General features: G+C 41.2%; 1 protein-coding gene across 1 annotated transcript in view; it reads left to right on the top strand.

Moving 5' to 3' along the window:
* The window catches only part of ralba (v-ral simian leukemia viral oncogene homolog Ba (ras related)), a 56,287-nt gene extending 36,221 nt beyond the window's left edge, over positions 1 to 20,066 (top strand). The window contains 3 exon segments of the mRNA XM_052019314.1: positions 17,753 to 17,896; positions 17,898 to 17,928; positions 18,258 to 20,066. Coding sequence (XP_051875274.1) covers positions 17,753 to 17,896; positions 17,898 to 17,928; positions 18,258 to 18,377 — 295 coding nt within the window. The 3' untranslated portion in view covers positions 18,378 to 20,066.
* Positions 20,067 to 21,130: the final 1,064 nt, after the last annotated feature.

Genomic DNA, 21,130 nt, shown 5'->3' on the forward strand with positions numbered 1-21,130 from the left:
TCAGGCTCCTGTACTACCTCCCTGATGGTAGTAACGAGAAGAGGGCATGTCCCAGATGGTGAGGGTCCTTAGTGATGAATGCTGCCACCTTGAGGCACTGCCTCCTGAAGATGTCCTCTGGTGGGGAGGGTTGTACCCATGATGGAGCTGGTTGAGTCTACAACCCTCTACAGCCTCTTACAATCCTGTTGATTGGAGCCTCCATACTAGGCGGTGATGCAACCACTCAGAATGCTCTCCACTGTACGTCTATGGAAATTTGCAAGAGCCTTTGGTGACGTGCCAAATCTCCTCAAACTCCTAACGAAGTAGAGCTGCTGGTGTGCTGCCTTTATGATTGCATCAATGTGTTGGCCCAAGATAGATCTTGAGATGTTGATACCCAGGAACTTGAAGCTGCTCACCCTTTCCACCACTGACCCCCTCAATGAGGACTGTGTGTGTTCTCCCAACTTCTCCTTCCTGAAGTTCCTGGTCTTGCTGATGTTGAGTGAGAGGTTGTTATTGTGACACCACTCAACCAGCTGATCTACCTCACTCCTGTAACCCACCTCATTGCCATCTGAGATTCTACCAACAACATTGGTGAACTTATAGATTGTGTTTGAGCTGTGCTTAGCCACAGTCTTGAGTGTAGAGAGTAGAGCAGTGGGTTAAGCATGCATCCTTGAGGTGTGACCTTGAGGTCAGCGAGGAGGAGATGTTATTGCTGATCTGCACTGACTGTGGTCTCCCTATGAGGAAGCTGAGGATCCAGTTGCAGAGGGAGGTACAGAGACCCTCTGTAGACCGGTGTGGCAGTAGGCAAATTGCAGCGGATCCAGGTCCTTGCTCAGGCATGAGTTGATTCTAGCCATAACCAACCTCTAAGCACTTCATCACAATAGATGAGTGCAAGCTGGGTGATAATTGAGGCAGCTTGCCCTGCTCTTCTTGGGCACTGGAATAATTGCTGCCCTTTTAAAGCAGGTGGAAGCCTCAGACTGAGCAGTGAGAGGTTGAAGATGTGCCATTTGGTTGGCACAAGTTTTCAGTACCTGGCCAGGTACACCAGGGTCTGACGCCTTGCAAGGATTTACCCTCTTGAAGGATGTTCGGACATTGGCCTCAGAGGGTAGTCAGATGCTGTGGGGATTTGCACTAGTGGTTTCCTTTTCAAAGCATGCATAAAAGTTGGGGAGTGAAGCATCACTGCCATTCATGCTGTTAGGTTTCACCTTATAGGAAGTAATGGTATACAAATCCTACCACAGTTGTCATTGCATCCGATTGTCTCATTTTATTCAGAATTGCCTTCTCACTCTCACAATGGCTTTCCATAGGTCATACCTGGACTTGCAGGGTTCTGGATTGCAGGTCTTGAATGCCACAGATCTAACCCTCAGCAGACTCTGAATAAACCAATTCAAGGCTGTGTGTTTCATTGCCCTTGAGTGCAGTGAGCTGTTGTCTCCATCCACCTGTTCTTCATGAAGTTACACCCACAGCTGTTGGGTAGAGATTTCCTGAATTCTGGTCCAGAGATGAACTAGTAATTCCTTGAAGGATGGCATACAAGGTGAAGGAAAATGTGCCTGAAACCCTTCACAATGGTGGAGATTATGGATTTTCAAAGTGCTGTTGCAGTGGTTTACATGAGCAACTTTGGATTTTGTAGATAGCACACACTGTAGCCACTGTCTGGTGGTGGAATAAATACTTAGTGGTAGTTGGGGTACCAGTCAAGCTGTTGCTAATTTTGTTGAGGCTTTGTTCATCCAGCAAAGTATTCTCTCACTCCTGACTTGTATGCCTTGTAGATGGTGAAAAGGCTTTGGGATACGAGGAGGTGAATCATTTGTAGCAGGATATCAGTCTGACTTATCCTGCTCTGTTGTCTAGGTCTTATGACATGCAAGATTGGTTTGCTTCATTGGCTGAGGAGTTGTGAATGGATTTGAACGTTGTGCACTCAGTGGATGACAAGGAAACAAGGTTATTGATAAAGCCGCTAAAGTTAGGGCATATGACACTGCTCTTGGAACTCCTTCAGTGATGTCCTGGGGTTGGAATGATCATCTTCCAACTACCACTACCATCCTATGTAGAAGGTACAATTCACTCCTGTGGTTTCTCTCTCTCCCTTCTCCCCCCCCCCCCCCCCCCAATGCCCATTTTTATCAGGACTCCTTTGTGCCAGACAGTCATTTTTGCCACCTCTTGAACTCTATTTTAGATTAAGGCTGTAGTGAGGTCTGGAAGACTATACCTAGAACATTACAGCACAGTACAGGCCTGTCGGCCCACAATGTTATGCCGACATGTTATCTTGCTCTAATATTTATCTAACCCTTCCCTCCCACATAGCCCCTTATTTCTTACATGTCCCTAATGTATCTGCCCCCACAACCTCTGCAGGCAGTGCATTCCACACACCCACTACTGGCTGTGTGGGGGGAAAAAAAAACTTACCCCTGACATCCCCCTTATCTTCCTCCAATCACCATAAAATTATGTCCCCTCATTTTAGCCATTGTTGCCCTGGGGAAAGTCTGACTGTCCACTTGATCTGCCTCTTACCTTGTACACATCTATCAAGTCACCCCTCATCCTCCTCTCAAGAGAACCCTCGCTCACTCAACCAATCTTCATAGGATATGCTCTCCAACCCAGGCAGCATCCTGATAAATCTCCTCTGCACTCTCTAAACCTTCCACATCCTTCCTATAATGAGGCAACCAGAACTGAACACAATACTCCAAGTGTGGTCTGACTAGAGTTCCATTGAGCTGCAACATTACATCGTGACTCTTGAACTCGATACCCTGACTAATGAAGGCCAACACACACATGCCTTCTTAACAAACCTATTGCCCTGCATGGCAACCTTGAGGGATCTATGGAGGTGGACCAAGATCCCTCTGTTCCTCCACACTGATAAGAGTCCTGCCATTAACTTTGTATTCTACCTTCAAATTCCATCTCTTGAAGTGTATCACGTCACACTTTTCTGGGTTAGACTCCATCTGCCACTTCAGTCCAGGTCTACATTCTATCAATATCCTGTTGTAATCTACAACAACCTTCTACACTATCCACAACACCACCAACCTTTGTATCATCAGCAAACTTACTAACCTACCCTTCCACATCCTCTTCCAAGACATTTATTAAAAAAAAAATCACTAAGAGCAGGGGTTGCAGAACACCACTGGTCACTGACTTCCAGGCAGAATACACACCATCTACCACCACCCTGTCTTCTATGAGCAAGCCAATTCTGAATCCACAGCCAAGTTTCCCTGGATTGCAAATCTGACTTTCTGAATGAGCCTTCCATGATGAACCTTATCAAATGCCTTACTGAAATCCATGTACACCACATTCACTGCTCTACTTTCAATCAGGCTCATGAGGCACGACCTGCCCCTCAAAGCTATGCTGACTGTCCCTTATCAGCTTATGCTTCTCCAAATGCCCATAAATCCTCTAAGAATCTTCTCCAGTAATTTGCCCACCACTGAAGATTCACAGGTCTGTAATTCCCAGGGTTATCCCTACTCCCTTTCTTAAAGGAACAAGATTTGCCACCCTCCAATCATCCGGCACTACTCCTGTGGCCAGTGAAGATGCAAAGATCATCACCAAAGGCACAACAATCTCGTCCCTCGCTTCCCATTATAACCTTGGATATATCCCATCCGGTGACTTATCTATCCTAATGTTTTTCCAAAAGTTCCAGCACATCTTTCCTCCCTTGACATGCTGTAGCATATCAGCCTGTCAACACCATCCTCAAATGTCAAGGTTCTCTGGTGGATACTGAGCAAAGTATTTATTAAGGAACTCCCTACCTCTTCAGACTCCAGGCACATATTTCCTCTTATTCCTGGTCAGTCCTACCCTCACTTTAGTCATCCTCCTATTCTTCATGTGTAGAACACCTTTGTTTTCCTTGATCCTACTCACCAAGGACTTCTAGCTCTTCTAGCCCCCTTCTAGCTCTCCCAAGTCCATCTTAAGCTCCCTCCTGGCTTCCTTGCAACTCTCCAGCACCTTGTCTGATTCATTCTTTCTAAGCCTCAGGTAAGCTTTCTTCCTCTTGAAGAAATATTCTACATCTCTTGTCAACCACTGTTCCTTCGTTCTACCATCTTTACCCTGCCTCAATGGGACAAACTTATCCAGAGCCCCATGCAGGTACTCAAACAACTTCCACATTTCTGCTGTACACGTCCCCAAGAACATTTGTTCCCAATTTACAGTCCCCAAGTTCCTGCCTAATAGCATCATAATTCCCCCTCCCCCAGTTAAATACTTTCCCCATATCATCTGCTCCTATCCCTCTATGGCTATGGTAAAGGTCAAGGAGTTATGGTCACCATCTCAAATGCTCTCCCACAGAGAGATCTGAAACCTGATCAGGCTCATTGCCAAGTACCAGGTCCAGTATGGACTCTCCTCTAGGCAGCCTGTCCACATACTGTGTCAGGAATCCTCCCTGGATACACCAAACAAACTCTGTCCCACCTATCCCCTTTACACTAAGGAGGTGCCAATCAGTATTAGGGAAGTTGAAATCACCCATGACAACAACCCTGTTATTTTTGCACCTCTCCAATCTGCTCCTCAGCATCTCAGCTGCTATTGGGTCTGTAGAATACCCCCAATAAAGGGATCGCTCCCTTCCTGTTTCTGACCTCCACCCACACTGACTCAGTAGACGATCTCTCCAGGACATCCTCTTTCTACAACTGTGGCACTGTCCCTGATCAGCAAAGCCACTCCTCCACATCCACCTCTGTCCCTTTTGAAACATCTAAACCCTGGAATATCCAGCAGCCATTCCTGCCCTTGTGACAGCCAAGTTTCTGTAGTGGCCACCATGTCATAGTTCCACATATTACCTATGCTCCAAGTTCAGCCTTGTTCCTGATACTTCTCACATTAAAGTAGACACACTTCAGCCCATCCAACTGACTGCAATTTTGCCCTTTCAAATGCCTGTCCTTCAGTCTTTCTACACTCTGCATCAACTTGTACACTAAAATGCACCAACCTCTGACCTATCACTCTGGTTCCCATCCCCCCACCAAACTAGTTTAAACCCTCCAACAGTTCCAGTAAACCTGCCTGCAAAAATATTGGCCCCCTCCAGTTCAGGTGTAACCCATCCCTTTTGTACAGGTTGTACCTGCCTCTGAAGAGATCCTAATGATCATCAAATATGAAACCCTGCCCCTTGCACCAATTCCTTAGCTATGCATTCATCTGTCAAATCATCCTATTCATACCCTCACTGGCACAGGCAGCAATCCAGAGATTACTACCCTTGAGGTCCTACTTTTCAGCTTCCTACCTAACTCCCTATATTCCCTCATCTCTTTTCCTACCTATGTCATTGGTACCAATATGTACCACTACATCTGGCTGTTCACCCTCCCCCTTCAGAATGCTGTGGACCCAATCCAAGACACCCCTGGCACTAGGGAGGCAACATACCATCCAGGAATCTTTCACAGAATCTCCTGTCAGCAGCCCCCCCACTATGGAATCCCCTATCACTACCACACTTCTCCCTCCCTCTTCCCTTCTGCACCATATGACCTGGCTCAGTGCCAGAGACCTGGTCACTGCAGCTTTCCCCTCGTAGGTCATCTCGCCCCCCCCCCCCCCCACACCAAACAGTATCCAAACTGATATAACTGTTACTGAGGGGGAATGGCCACAGATACTCTGCACTACCTGTCTATTCTCAGTCCTCCTCTTGGCCTCCTGCAGCCTCAGAGTGACTGCCTCCCTGTAGCTCTTATCTAGGTACTCCTCATTATCCCATAGGAGCTGAAGGTCATCTAGCTGCAGCTCCAGTTCCCTAACAGTCTGTACAGAGCTGCAGCTGGATGCACCTTGTGCAGATGTAAGCTGTCAGGAAGACTAGATGTCTCCCAGAACTTCCACATCTCACAAACTGAGCACACTACTGACCCTGGAGCCATTCTCACTACTCTGACCTGGCACTAAAGGGAACACCAAAGAAAGAAACTTACCAGCAACTTGCCTTCACCTCTTCCTGCCAAAGTCTCAGCTTCCTACTCTACATTGGCTGCTCTGCTTATACCTGCCTTCCCTTTATTTGCTGCTGTTAATAAGCCAATCACCTGGTAACAATTTGCAAATATGCCTCGTTCAGACTCTTGCAAGATGAAACTCACAAGTGCACACACAGGTCCTGCTCCAACTCCTGACTCTGCAAGGTGAAACTCCATGAATGCTTAATTTGGGTTTCACCTGGACCAAAGTTTAAATTTAAAACATTGCAATGCTATTCATATTTTTTAAATTCTCAATTAAGTTCAAATGCAAAGTAATGTTGATGTTGGAAATTGAAATTAATTACAAAATACTGGAAATGGGTTAGCCACCAACTGCAGAGGAAAAATAATGAATGTTTTTGGTCCATTCTCTTTCTCTAGCACATTATACTTTATTTCCGTTAACTATAGGATTTACTCTTTAATAGCTTGAGGTCATGATTGGAATTAAAGCAGCTGACGTATAAATCAATAGTATGTGGGTTTGAAATGATTGTTACAGACTGTGCCCTAAACTTTAGCCCATTCATTTATAAAAATGCTGGAGACCTTCAGTCAGGCAGCATAGAACACTATAGCATAGTACAGGCCCTTCGGCCCACAATGTTGTGCCGACATTTTATCCTGCTCTAAGATCTATCTAACCCTTCCCTTCCACATAGCCCCCTATTTTTCTATCACTCATGTGTCTATCTAAGAGTCAATTATCTAACCCAAACAGTTAATGTTTCATTTCTGGACCCCTTCATTGGAACAGTTCTGATAAAGGGCAATGGATCTGAAATGTTAACTGTTTTTCTTTCCACAGATGCTGCCTGACGTGCAGAATGTTTCTAGCATTTTATCGCAGATTTTTGATTTTGGCCCATTCAAAATGACTGTCCATATCCTGACCTGCATGAGATCCACTTTGCCTCTTAACTAGTGCTGATGACCTATCTTGGCTCTTGATCCTATGATGCTTCCAGTTTAAGTTGTTATCGTCTAGTGCAGACACCAATCTCCATAATTTCATCCATGCTACAGCAACCACGAAAAGATCCATCCAAGTATGGAATTTTGTATTTGAACATTTTCATCATTGGCCCAAAAAGAACTTGTTCTCTGTCACAATAGATGGATTGTATTCAACCTAGCTGGTGCTTACATTTGCCTCTTGAGGTGCTCGAAGGTATACTTGTATGGCCACATGGCTCTCAATCCTGAAACGTTGCAGTCAGTGGCTGTTCCAATGAGATGGAATAGTCTGCGGGAAGTGACTCTGCATAAGCAGTGAAAACTAATGCCATGCCAATGGACTGCCCTGTTAGTCTGAAAAGGCAGTTGGACGATACTTTAATTTAGAAAGTGCATTCAACATGAAGAAATTAATGAAAACCAGCAATAATTTAAGAAAAATAAGCCACTTTTCTCAATGAAGCTCTTAATCCATTTGGATAAATCAAGCTGTGTCAGCTACGGTTGTGTGATGCTGAAGGATCAGATATCTCTGCTCAGTATGGTACTGAACTATTTGATTACAGTGGTGGTGAGGAAGGTCAGTTGTGCTGGGATCTGACCATTGTATTCCATTGTACTGTAATGTACTGGTGTAGAATTGTGAAATGCACAGGGTTGGCACTGCACTTAGCCAGTGCTGCTTTATGGCAGCATTGGCTAGCTGTCAGTATGATCCAGTGCAATATCTTGGTTTAGATTGAATGCCTTGGGGGCCAGCTTTCTAACATGTAATTTAGCTTGCAAAGTTCTGTTATCTTGTTATCAGAAGTCTTCACTGTACTACATGTGAAATGTGTTGCTAGTCTGGAGTATTTTGATATGAAGACATCTGATTTATCTTTATTCTTAGATGTCATGCTTCCCAAAGTATTGACTTCTTTTTACTGCATAAGTGGATCGGTTAAATGTAGAGCACTCTCATTTCATAATATGAAGAAATGTTGTATATTTCTGTCATATCTCCCTGAGCAGGTATCTTGCCATTTTAATCGTGTCATTTAAACTATTTTAAACACTATCCAGTCACTCGTACAGGTATCAGCTTGTAATTATAGGAAGAGACTTTGATTTATATCCTGACTTTCAGATGTCTCAAAATATTATTGCCAATGATGTACTTCAGTGATATAGCTGCTGTTGCAAATGTAGGAATTGTAGTTGTCAATTTTCATGACAACCAGATAATCTCTTTTAGTAACAGCAAAAAGGTATAAACACTCGCTCCCCTCACTCTGATCTGATCTCTTGCATCTCAGAGAGCAGGCAAGGTCTCAGTCTAACAAGACATCTGAAAAGCATCACTTCATTGGAAGCAGTAGTCTAAGTAACATACACTATCCACTGAACCATTTTTCTTCTCTCCCCATATTGTCAAAGTTCAAAGGTACAGAATTTAGTTAAAACTGAGCTTGGGCATTATTAGTTTGAGCAAATTGCATGATTATTCACTGGGTAGTTTTAGGCAGAGAAGTTTTGATCTTGTGAGCGGTAATTCACATTGAGGTACCCTTGTAATTTGACCATTGGTACAGGGGTGTTTGGTGGGAAGAGGATAAAGAACCCACTGATGGATTGTTCAGTTCAGTTGATGTCCACCCTGTACAAGCATTAACTATTGAACAAGTTACAGCTGGTGTTTATTTATGCACTACCTTACCATACATTGTCTTGGTCTTCTAATCCTGGTGACTGGTAATGACTTGTTCATGGCTGAAGTTTAGTTATTTCAAGGTGTCAGCTGTAGTGATGGAAGAGATCTAAGGGTTTTTGGGAACTCCCTGTTTACATTTTTTTCCCCATGGCAACTATAAATCAATTGCAACGTTTTAATCCCCTGAAGGACTTCTGTCTTCAAAAGTCAGATAGTTATTGCAACTCCTGGAAAATTTTAGCTTTATGCTAAAACCTCTTAAAAATCATGTTACATTTAACTGTAACTTGCTGCTATTCCTTTGCTTTTCAGTAATAGAGCAGAATGGCTAACTTAAGCCTTCCTTTCAAAATGACCTTTTTGTAGCAAAGGTATTTCTTTACCTGCTGGTATTATTAAGCAAAAGAGATATAATTCAGGCATTCACTTTTATTAAAAAAATTGTTTAATTCCATGCTACAGCATTGAATTAATTGGATAAAGGAGGGGATGTAGTAATTTGTTGTTGAAGGCAGTGAGTTAAGGGGCTGAAACGTGTCTTGAGCCAATTAAAATGTTAGTCACATTTAGTCAATAATAGAATAGCCAAGCAATGTTGGTGTATTTTTATATAAAAATGGTAAAAGATTAATAAAAACTAATATATGGGCATTGTAATTGGTATAAAACTGTTATTGTTCCCTCCGCTAACAAATCCATTGCTTTGTAAGGCTATCTTTTTAAGAAAACTTTAAATCTTTATGCTGATAGACATGGATATTCATATGTTCTTTCATACAGTTACTCCAGTGGTATTTGTTGCAAGGATCACTTGCACGTGAATTGAAGCAAATTATTTTAATAGGAGCCAGGGATTTCTGTTGGAAGCTGCTCCAGAGGTTCCTGATACTAAGCCCTCTGCTGGTTAATGTTCAGCAGTACTCCATTAGTAAGGCCACTCTAAAGTTCCTGTTCTCTTAAATGGAGTTCATCAGGCATATGTGCATTCCTTGCTTGCCCACTTAACAGGGCACTGGAGGGCAATTTAGATCAATATGGTAGGCTAGTAGGGTTAAAAATAACAAATAAAATTAGTGATGTATATAACTTTTTTGTCTGCGTTTATTGTATTTCTTCTGTTTTATGTACGTCCTCTGAGTCTGGGGGAAACGACATTTTGTTCTGCCATGTGTTTTTATAGCATGGATGAATGACCATAAAGTAATTTGAACTTTTAAAATTGCTGGCTTTTATTGAAGATTGAAGCCATAGAGCTCGATTAAGCTATTTTCTACACCCACCAACCCCCCCCCCCGCGCCCCCACCCAAGTAGCCTACATTCAAGGGACTAGCTACTTGAACATGTGTAATGCTAATGATTTAGAAGTCCCAAATACTTAAAATTTGTTTTTCTTCTCAACTGATGAAAAATATATTTCTTAATTATAAAGAATCTCTGCCTTTTATCCTTCTGTCCTAAAGGCTTTTCAACCTTTCCTACAGCCAATGAATTAAATTTGAAATGCAGATTGCTTTACATAAGCAAACAAGTAAATTGGTTTGTACATAGTAAGGTGCCAAGAACCGCAAAAGAAAAATAACTGCTTTTAGAAGAGGGTAATAGGAAGAATTTCCTGCTTTTCAAATATTATGGAGTCATACAGCATAGAAACAGGCCCTTCTGGTCACCACGTCCATGCTGACTGACCATCAAGTACCCATCTATAGTAACCTCATTTACCAGCACTTGATCCATAGCCTTCTATGCTAAACAATTCAAGTGCTCATCCAGGTAATTAAATGTGGGATTTCCTGCCTCCTCCACAGTGCATTCCAAATTCCAACCCCTGAGGGAATATTTCCTTATTCACTCTAAACATCTTGCCCCATAAACCTGCTGTCTTGGGATCTTGTGCATCTATCAGAAAAAATTATTCAAGAATTCTTTATCCTTCGCAGTCTAGACCTATGACTTCTCCCTAAGCCCCAAAACCACTTTTGCACATTGTCTCTATCCTATCACTAGTGCCTTTTGGCCATCATGGCGCACACAATAAAACTCCTTACCCAACCCCTCCATCTCCAAACTGCCTTTTAATTTTGTTTTGGATCTCTCATCCTTCAAGCATTTAGCTGAACTTCCTTTAGCCTATAGTTCATTATCATTTTTAGCTGCACCTCCTGCAAAACTCCACAAAATCCTATTTCTATGTATTTCCTAAGGTCCAAAATTTCAGATTCAGATTATTGTTGTCAAACACCATAGTGCAATGAAATTCCTTGTATGAAGCTCAGAGTAAAAGTTATACCTAATAATAAATAGGACAATAAATACAGCGATCAGTGCAAAAACAATGGAATGGTGCAAATTATAGTAGTGCAAAAAGAAATAACAGAAGAGGTAGAATTAACAGTTCAGCAATGTGGCAGCACCACCAGGAAGGGGATATGAAAGGGGTGACTGGTTCAGAAGCCTAATAGCAGTGGGGAAGAAGCTGCTCTTGAGTCTGGTCTTCTGGAATTTCAAGCTCCTGTGTCGTCTCCTAGAAGGTAGAAGAGAAAAAGGGAATGGCTAGGGTGGCAGGAATCCTCGTCAATACCGTTGGCCTTCCCGTTGCAGTGTGCCATGAGAATGGATTTATTTCCTAAACTTGTATGATTCTACATTCTTTTTGTTCCTAAATTGTCCTAATTGTTTCATGGATCAATGTAAATTTTGATTATTCATGTGAGCTCCTTGGGACTTTGTCTTTTAAAGGTGTATGTAGAAATCCTAGTGGTTTATATGGTAGGTGCTATAGAACACGTTAACATGCAGGCAAGGTTTTGGTTTGTGCTACCTGAAGGACTATGGCATTAAACATTCACTAAATGGGAATTGATCATGGGAGCACTTTAGGTTGAATCTGGAGCTTAATGTACCTGTATTTTTAATCTCTAAACAAATACTGCATGTTGTGATTTGCATGAGATGAAATACTGCATGAGATGAATTTAGCTTTTGTATCACTTTAACTCAGAATGGATTTGTATCTAACTGAGCCTCCCAAGGTTTACAAAGAACATTGCAGTATTGACCCACCTTTGGCATTATATTCTAATGCAGCCTTTTGTTTTAAGTAAGGTGTTGAGTTTTTATTTTGTGCCTTTCATGTGGATGTGGACTTCATTAACTTGCTAAACTGATGTCTGTCCCTGTAATGATATGGCATACATAATTACGCAGCAGCATGTATTTAATTGTAATTTAAGTTTGTATGATCTCAAGTCACAAGTGGTAAATAACTTCACCTACATAGAATGAAATGCCACACTTTCAACCTCTGTTTACACCAGACTAAATCTTTAAACTGTGTACTTATGGATTGACTTGCTGTGCCACAGAGCAGTTGGGTGTGCGTCTTGTTGGAGGAACACACAGATTTAAGAACAGAAGGCAATCCAACTTTTTGATTATGGGATGTTTTTGGGAATCTGTAATTTAACTGCATCCTGTCACTTACACTTCCCATAATTCAATTCTGTTATCCATTGTTGGAAACTAAACACATTGCAACATCTAAACTGGTGTTGATCTTTATTCTGTCAGCCTGACAAATTATGCATGAAAACTTTTGTTGTAACAGGAATTTGAACAACTCCTGCTTCCTGATCATTGAACTGTGCCAGTAGGGAGCTGTGGAATGTGAGCTTCAGTATAATGAGTGGGCAAGAATGTGGGATTAGATGGGTTTTTGGGTAGTGAAATGCCTGGTGAGTCAGGTGGCTCACTTGTGTTCTATACATTCAATATGTTTCTATATGGAATTAATAGTATACAGATTAAGCAAATGAGAATAATTTGAATTCAAACAGTGAGAGGACAAGAGAATTTTAATATTAGCAAAGGATTGATCTGTACACTGCCTGTTTGTTAACACATTTATGCAAAAAGATTTTGCTGGAATGAGATTGGATATATAACCACTGATGAGGTCGTGCAGTATGGGCTAGTTGTGAATTGGAAGACTTTGGGTCTTGCTGGAAGCTTTGAAATAGTAAATCATTGGAGGATTGATGGTTCCTGCTTTCTCCAATCATTGCTCATTTCTATTTCCATCTTAACTGTCACCTTTTGAATGTTCGCTGGTGTAAAATGCAGCACATTATTGCTTTGATTTGTCTGCACCAGATGGAAAATTCACATTCATAAAGCATGTTTTTTTAAATCTTATGTACAGTGCTTTAAATTTCTCATTTTATGGTGTCACATTTGATGGATGTATTGATTTAATATTTTCCTAATCTAAGTTATAGTCCCAGTACCAAAAATTAGACAACTAAAATACCACCCACCCCAAACTTGTACCAGCTGCTTATCATTCTTCTGTTAATTTTTATTTATTCCCTGAACTAAGTTCTTACTTGTTGCCAGTTAAAGAAGTTCATACAGAATCTTCCCCTTTCTGAATCCATATTAACTGCTGTTTACAGGTTATCTCGTACTCTTGATTTATTTCTATTTTATTTTTAGAGTTAATGGGCTTGCAAATGCTTGCAGCTTTCTCATTTCTTTGGAAAAAGGCAGCAGTTTGTCTGTTTCTAATCTACTGTTATCTCTTCAGATTTTCATAATATCATCACTGACAAAAATCTCATCTCTCCTGCCTTAACTTCCTGTCTCAACTTGCTTTTTGATTAATAGGGAAAAGATGCAAAAATTGCCTGTGTATTTTTTTTAAAAGCCAGTTTTGCTGTATGCAGACATTGCTCAGAGAACAGCACATGACTTCCAGAACAGATGCTTAGCAGGTCAGGCAGCAGCTGTAGGAAAAAGTAGAGATATTTCTGGTGCCATCCAGTAACAAGATTAAAATATGAAACTCCAAACTGTTTTCCTATGACTGCAGTGTTATCTTTTATCTCCACCTAACATGTCTGTTCTTGTACTTTTTTTTAAAAGATACTACTCCCTGGCATCCCTTTTACTTCTGCCAAAGTCCCCTTTCTAGTCCTCCTGTTCTTTCCTCGCAACCCCTATTTATCTTGGGTGATTCTGTTTAATTTAGTTACTGCTATATATAAGTAAAAAATCACATCCCTGCACCCATCTTTTCAATTTTTCATCTCTCAAGTTAACTGGGTTGTTTGCAACTATATGAAAGTTAAGGAAGCCTGCAGTAAAGTTGCATAATTTAAATGTGTTGTGAAGAGGAGTTCTGGATCTAAACATTTGCAGCTCTTCACTTTGTACTTTGACATAAGAAGCCAATTGACCCACCGAATCTACTCCCAGTACAATCAGATTTCTCTGTAACCCATTCTCTCACAAGCCTGTGAACTCCACCCTTTTAGCACTTGCTTACACCTGGTAATTTGCAATAACCATTAGCCTACCAGCCAGCATGTCTTGTGAAATGGGCAACCCATGAGAACGTGCAAACTCCATACAAAGAGCACTGGATTGATCCCGAGTCACTAGAGCTGTGATAACCACTATGCCATTTCTGATATCATTGGCTCACTGCTTGGCTCTCATTCTGGTTTCTTGTATCCTAATGTGTCAGATGGCTGTGAAAGATTGAAATTGTCCCCTCCCAAGGATAAAAATGAGAGGTTTTAATACATAGTTAACCAGTCACAACACAATCCCTGCGGTTGGTGACTGGCTTTTAGCAAGTTGCCGGTTTGTGTACACTTTTTTTACATTCATTCAAACAATGTGGGATTCGCAGGCTGAGCCTCTGTTTAATTGCCCTTGAGGTGGTGGTGAGCCGCTTCAAACAGCTGCAGCCCTCGAGATGTGGGTATATGCACAATGCTGTTCGAGTTCCAAGATTTTCACCAGGTGAAGAAACAGCAATATATTTCCAATTCAGGATGGTGTCTAGCTTGCAACACATTTGGACTCTATTAACATACTCTGAATTATTTGCTCATGATTAAGCTTGCGGATGATGAGATTGTCAGTGTTCCAGTGTTTTTCTCCGGGTTATAGAAGTTTCACGTGTAACAAAGGGGAAGGAGGGCGAGTCACTCAACTGATCTGGGAGAACATCACAGCAATACTTGGAGATGATATCTTGGAAGGATCATCCAATGAGGCGCATAGGTAGAATTTGGGAATAAGAGGGATGATCACTTTGCTGTGATTACACTGTAGGCCACCCAATAGGAATTGAAGGAGCAAATATGTAAGCAAATTGCAGAAAGGTGTCAGAGCAATAGCATGATGGTCATGGGTAATTTTAACTTTCCAAATATTGACTGAGATTGCTGCATTGTAAGGGGCTTGAATGGACCAGAATTTAAGTATCCAAGAAAGGTTTCTCGACAATATGTCGAGAGTCCTACTAGAGATGGGGCAGTGGGAAATGAAACTGGACAAGTGGTGGAAGTGTCAGTGAGGGAACAATTTAGGAAGTGACCATGATTCTGTAATTTCAAGGTAGATATGGAAGGAGGCAAGGTTGGTCTTTGAGTTAGACGATGTGGCGGGGGCGGGGAGGTGGTGGGGGGAGTGGAGAGAAGCTGATTTCAATAGCATAGGAGCTGGAGAAAGTAGATTGGGAGAAGATGCTTGCAGGTAAAACCACAGCTAACAAGTGGAAGTCTCTTAAAGCTGGTAAGGGTTCAGGGCCAGCATGTTCCAGCAAGGGTGAAAGGCAAAGATGGCAAGATTAGCAAACCCTGGATGACAAAGGGTATTGAAGGTTTTTGTGGGGGGGGGGAGGAGGAGGAGGGGAAAGATGAGAACAAGGTATAGGCAATGGAATTGAGGGAATCTCTGGAAGAATAGAGTAGGTTGGAGAATACTTAAAGACATCGGGGCAAAAAGGGGCCATGAAATATCCTTGGCAATAGATTAAGGATAATCCCAAGACATTCTATATCAGGAGCAAGAGGTTGTCAGGAAAAGTGGGTCCCCTTGGAGGCCAAAGGGATAATCTGTATGGAGCCAGGTGATGTGGGTGATATCCTAAATTAATACCTCTCATCTGTATTCGCCAAGGAGAAGGACATGGAAGATAGTGAGTTCAGGGAGAGGCATGGGGTAATCTGGTCATTCTGGGAGGATGAGGTGCTGCATGTAAGGGGATGCATAAGGTTTAATAAATTCCCCAGGGCCAGATGAGATCTATCCCAGATTGCTATGGGAACCTGGGAGGAGATTACTGGGACCCCTTTGGACATTTTTACATCTTTGTTAGCCACAGGCAAGGTGCCAGAAGACTGGAGGACAGCTAATGTCATTCCTTTATTTAAGAAGGGCAGCAGAAATAAGCCAGGGAATTACAGGCCAGTGAGCCTCACGTCAGTGGTAGGGAAATTATTTGAGAAGATCATAAAGGACCAGGATTTGTGTACATTTGGAAAGGTGGAGGCTGATCAGGAATAGTTCTGTAAGGCTTTGTGCAGAGAAAATCCTGCCTCACTTTTTTTTTGAGGTACAAAGGAGATTGATGACAGCAGGGCAGTAGGCTTCTTATGGACTTTAAGGCCTTTAACAGGGTCCTGCCTGGTAAGCTGTTCCAAAAGGTTAAGGCACATGGGATCCCAGGAGAGCTGGTTTAATTGGATCTATAATTGGCTTGGTGATGGGAGGCAGAGAGTAGTGGTGGAAGGATGCTTTTCTGATTGAAGTCTGTGACCAGTTGTAATTATAAATTAATGACTTGGATGTGAATGTAGAAGGTATGATTAGTAAGTTTGTGGATGACACACAAATTAATGGTGTTATGGATAGTCAGGAAGTGTCGTGGGCTACAGCAGGAGATATTCAGCTGGAGATGTATCTATCAGATGGAAAATTCAACCGTGTTGGCAGATGAAATTAAATCTTGACAAGTGTGAGGTGATGCGTTTTGGGGAATCCCACGGGGTAGGACATAGACAGTAAATGGCAGGGCACTAAGGAATATGTGAACAGAGGACCTTGGGGTTCAACTTCCCTTAAAGTGGCACGTGGGTAGATAGGGTGTGAAGTTGTCGTATGGCATGCTCCTCTTCATGGGTTAGAGCATACAGTATAAAAGCTGGGATGTGTGCAGTTCTGGTTGTTGCACAAGAGGAAGGATATGGTCACACCGGAGAGTGTGCAGAGGAGATTCACCAGGATTTTCTCTAGGTTGAAGGACTTAGTTATAGGAAAGTTTGAATAAGTTGGGTTTGTTTTCCCTGGAGTGAAGAAGGCCAAGGGGTGACCTGATAGAGGTATATAAGATTGAAAGGCGTAGATCGTCCCATCTTCTCCTGTGGTGGAGATATCAGAAACAAGAAGACATGGGTATAAGGTGAGTGGAGTGAGTTTCGAAGGAGATTTGAGGGGGAAAGTTTTACACAGTGGTTAATATTCTGGAACTTGCAGCCAGAGGAAGTGGTGCAGTCAGATACAGTCACTACATGGATATGATCTGATACCAAATCTATATGCAATTTATTCAAGACAGTTCATAGAGTTGTACCGCATGGAGATGGGCTCTTCAGCCCACCATGTCTGTGCTGACCATTGCACCTATATACCATATGTAACGGTTAGCGTGACGCTGTTACAGTGCCAGCGACCCGGGTTCAATTCCGGCCGCTGTCTGTAAGGAATTTGTACGTTCTACCCGTGACTGTGTGGGTTCCTCCAGGTGCTCCGGTTTCCTCCCACATTCCAAAGGTGTACAGGTTAGGAGTTATGGGAATGCTATGTTGACGCCAGAAGTGTGGTGACACTTGCGGGCTGTCCCCAAGCACATTCTACGCAAAAGATGCATTTTACTGTTTCGATGTACATGTGACTAATAAAGATATCTGATCTAAGAGGCATTTAGACAGGCACTTGCATAGGCAAGGCATAGAAGGATGTGAGCCTCATGCAGGCAGATGGAATTAGTGCAGATGAGCAAAAAGGTCGGTGTGGACGTGGTGGGCTGAAGGACCAGTTCTGTGCTGTATAACTCTTGACTGTAATGCAGTAAAAGTATCCTTGTTATATCTATTGCACCAGTTCACCAGATTTTTAAAACTAGTTTTGTACAGATCTGTTTTGAATCTTCACTATAGTTACAGAATTGTTTTTTTTAAGGGAACAAATTCTCCGTGTGAAAGCAGAGGAAGATAAAATCCCATTACTTTTAGTGGGTAACAAGTCTGATTTGGAAGATCGGAGGCAAGTGTCTGTTGAAGAAGCAAGGAGCAAAGCAGAAGAATGGGGAGTTCAATATGTGAGACTCAGCTAAAACGCGAGCCAATGTAGATAAGGTGAGGACTCAGTTATTGAGTAACTTTATTTAAAGTTTTAGCTTGATGAGTTAAGGTATCAAGAATAGTAAAGGACTAACCCTGTTTTGGTATTTTTCATAAAAATACAGACTGAACCTTCACTTTTGATATGAATAACTTGCAACTTGTTTCCAGAACAGACTTTTAATAAAATTCAGCCCCTAGATACCCATGAGAATTTTTCATTTATGTAGATCTGCCAATAGTATAATATAGATTGTTTCCTGGCTTGGAATTGAACAACTTGTCAATAATCTGTATGGTTCTAATACCATTTGCATTAAAAGAAATTATTTCTGCCTCCTTAGGTATTTTTTGATCTGATGAGAGAGGTCCGAGCAAAGAAAATGTCAGAAAACAAAGATAAAAATGGAAAGAAGAGCAGCCGAAACAAAAAGAGCCTCCGAGAGCGATGTTGCATTCTGTGAATATTTTTTGTGGGGGGTATGTTGACAGAAATTTGAACTTGGGCACTTGGTATTCATGTAGCCACTCAGTTTGTTTATAATTGGTCACTGTTTATTTTATAGTAAAACAGTGTTAATTTTGAGTGTTGGGTAATGCTGGGTACATTGCCAATGCATTGCTCTGTGAACTGTCAAATATGTTGTATCCTTTAGACCTACTTATAAGATTTGTATTTCTTTGCTTTTTTTTTATTTTGGACATATAACTTTGAGCAACTGTTCATATCAATAATACCATGCTTCCATCTTCCATTCCTAGGTTTATTCGTCCTGTTAACTGCTAATTATTCAGAACTACCTTTCAAAATCAATCTGGGAAATAATTACAGGACAGATTTCAAATGCATCAAAGTAAAGTGGCAGGTTTATAAAAGGCAGCATATTGAAGCTGTTGTACTTTAGTTCATCAAAGTATAATTTATCTTTTTAATGTGAGAACCTTGTGATTAAATGACATTTGATAAAGTAGGTAGAACACTCTTAATCCCCCTTTTTGTATATTACCATATGTGGACTTCTACGTGTGCCATTCATTGGAGGAAGAGGAGAATGAGTAACCCCAACTTGCTCTTAGCTACTGCAGTCAAATTTATCAGAGTGGCTGGTGGATTTTGAACAGTCTAGAAAAGCAGTTCACCACGAATAGCATGACCTTATTTCTGTTGTTGTTGCTCACTTTTAGGTTGTCACATTTGGAAGTATTTTCTTGATGATTTCACCTCTTGGCTTAATACCCTAGCTAAAAGAAAAATCTTTATGGGTCATTTTGGACCTAATCCTCCACTAGCACTTGTCACTATTGTTACTAGCCTTCCACTATTTAATACATTGAATGCACAATACCATTTTCACTGTTCGTAAAGCCTATATTGCATTCTCTACATCCACGTGTTGTATTAAAGGTAGATGGAGATCTGGATATCACTGTCACTTGAATATTCCATGCTGCCGTCACCAGCACAATAATTAGGAAGGTATTGTGTTTTGAATTATCTGACTTTCTTTAGGATCATGAAAAGTTTGAACTATTTGTTGGAACTAATCGTGTTTTATGAGTAACTAAATACACGTTGAAACACAGCAGTCATGACTTAAATGTACACTATCCTTTGTGGACTTGTGTAGAAAGAAAATAATATCGAGTTCTTTCAGATCTTTTAAGAAGACAATGGACCTGTGTGAAGTGGACCAATATCTTGCTGTTTTTAGACATTTGTAAGGAATGAGATTGGATTGTACTAGTGTCTGTAATATCATGTGACTGATTTGTACAAGACTATTTTGAAGTTAAGGATGATTTCTGAATGGTGGTAGATTGTTACTGTAGTTTATACATTTAAAACACTATAGCAATTTATTTTCTGCATTTGCCTTAACATGAATTGCATGCAACTTGAATTTCACCCTCTTGTAGATAACTGAATCTCTCCATGATTTTATTGCAACCTTTTTGTTGAACTGAAGGGGTTGAGGTTCTATACTAATAATGAACTGTGATATTGTATTGCCAAATAGCTATCCAGATTGTTTACACTGTTTAACAAAACTAATTTCAAGGTTATTTTTTTCTCAATCAGAAAAAAATTGTCATCAAAATTTGAAAACTTTCAACATGAAGATTTACAAATAAAAACTAGCAGCATAACTTGACCAATCTTTTGTCTCTGGCATTCCTTCAATCTCCAGTATTATTCAAGTCTCCAGCATTCCTCATTTTTTTTTTCCCCAGCAAGTGAGATTTTGACAATTTTTAAAACTGTATTCACACCTGGATCTGAAAAAATCTAAAATGGTGAACTTCTGCCCCAGCTTCCAATAAACAAAGAGGTATGAAGAACTGTTTAGAATTATTCCTGGACCAGCAGCACTAAACATAGGTTTGTACTTCATTAATGGAATAAATTTCAGAGACAATGTACCTGCTGGTTTGACTGACTATGGCGTGTTTAATGCTAAAATCAGGGATGAATTTCAAGGCACGAGTTTGGTCACCAACAATGCAAATCCTGAAGCATGAACATCTGCAAAATCAAAAACTACAGATTCAAGTCAGGTGAGAAATAAAAAATTTTATTTAAGTACTACATTGGTGTCAGCTGGTTAAGCTCTATCGGCATACCCGGATTGAGGGGCAGCAGCATGTATTTTAACAAATTAAGTGAACCATGCATTTGGTACTAAATGAAAATAGAAAATGCTTGATTCTCTAATGCCTTTTGTCATCTGGTCTTTTAATAAGTGTAAGTTCTACTTTTCTATTCCCCCACCATCCCATCACAAAGTGAATTTGATTTTGCACTGAATCCCATCTCAATTTTTCATTTTTCTTGCTGCTATTGCTCTTGGGAGGTATCTGCTGATGAAACAGTAAGCTGACAGTTCCACAAATCCCTTTCAGTTCTATTCTACTTTGCTATTCCAGTGAGGGGCTTGCCTTTCAAATAAACTATCCAAGACATTAGTATACTTGGAGTACTGTGTGCAGTTCTGGTTACCTAGCTATGGGAAGATGTCATTAAGCTAGAAAGGGTGCAGAAAAGATTGCAAGGATGTTGATGGGACTGGATGGTTTGAATCATAAGGAGAGACCTGATAGGCTGGGACTTGTTTACCCTGGAGCGTAGGAGGCTAAGGGAGGACCTTGAATACATAAAAGGTGAATGATCAGCCTTTCTCTCCCAAAGTAGGGGAGAATAAAACTAGAGGGAGTGGAT

The sequence above is a fragment of the Pristis pectinata genome, chromosome 1 (assembly GCF_009764475.1).
Source record: "Pristis pectinata isolate sPriPec2 chromosome 1, sPriPec2.1.pri, whole genome shotgun sequence".
NCBI lineage: Eukaryota > Metazoa > Chordata > Chondrichthyes > Rhinopristiformes > Pristidae > Pristis > Pristis pectinata.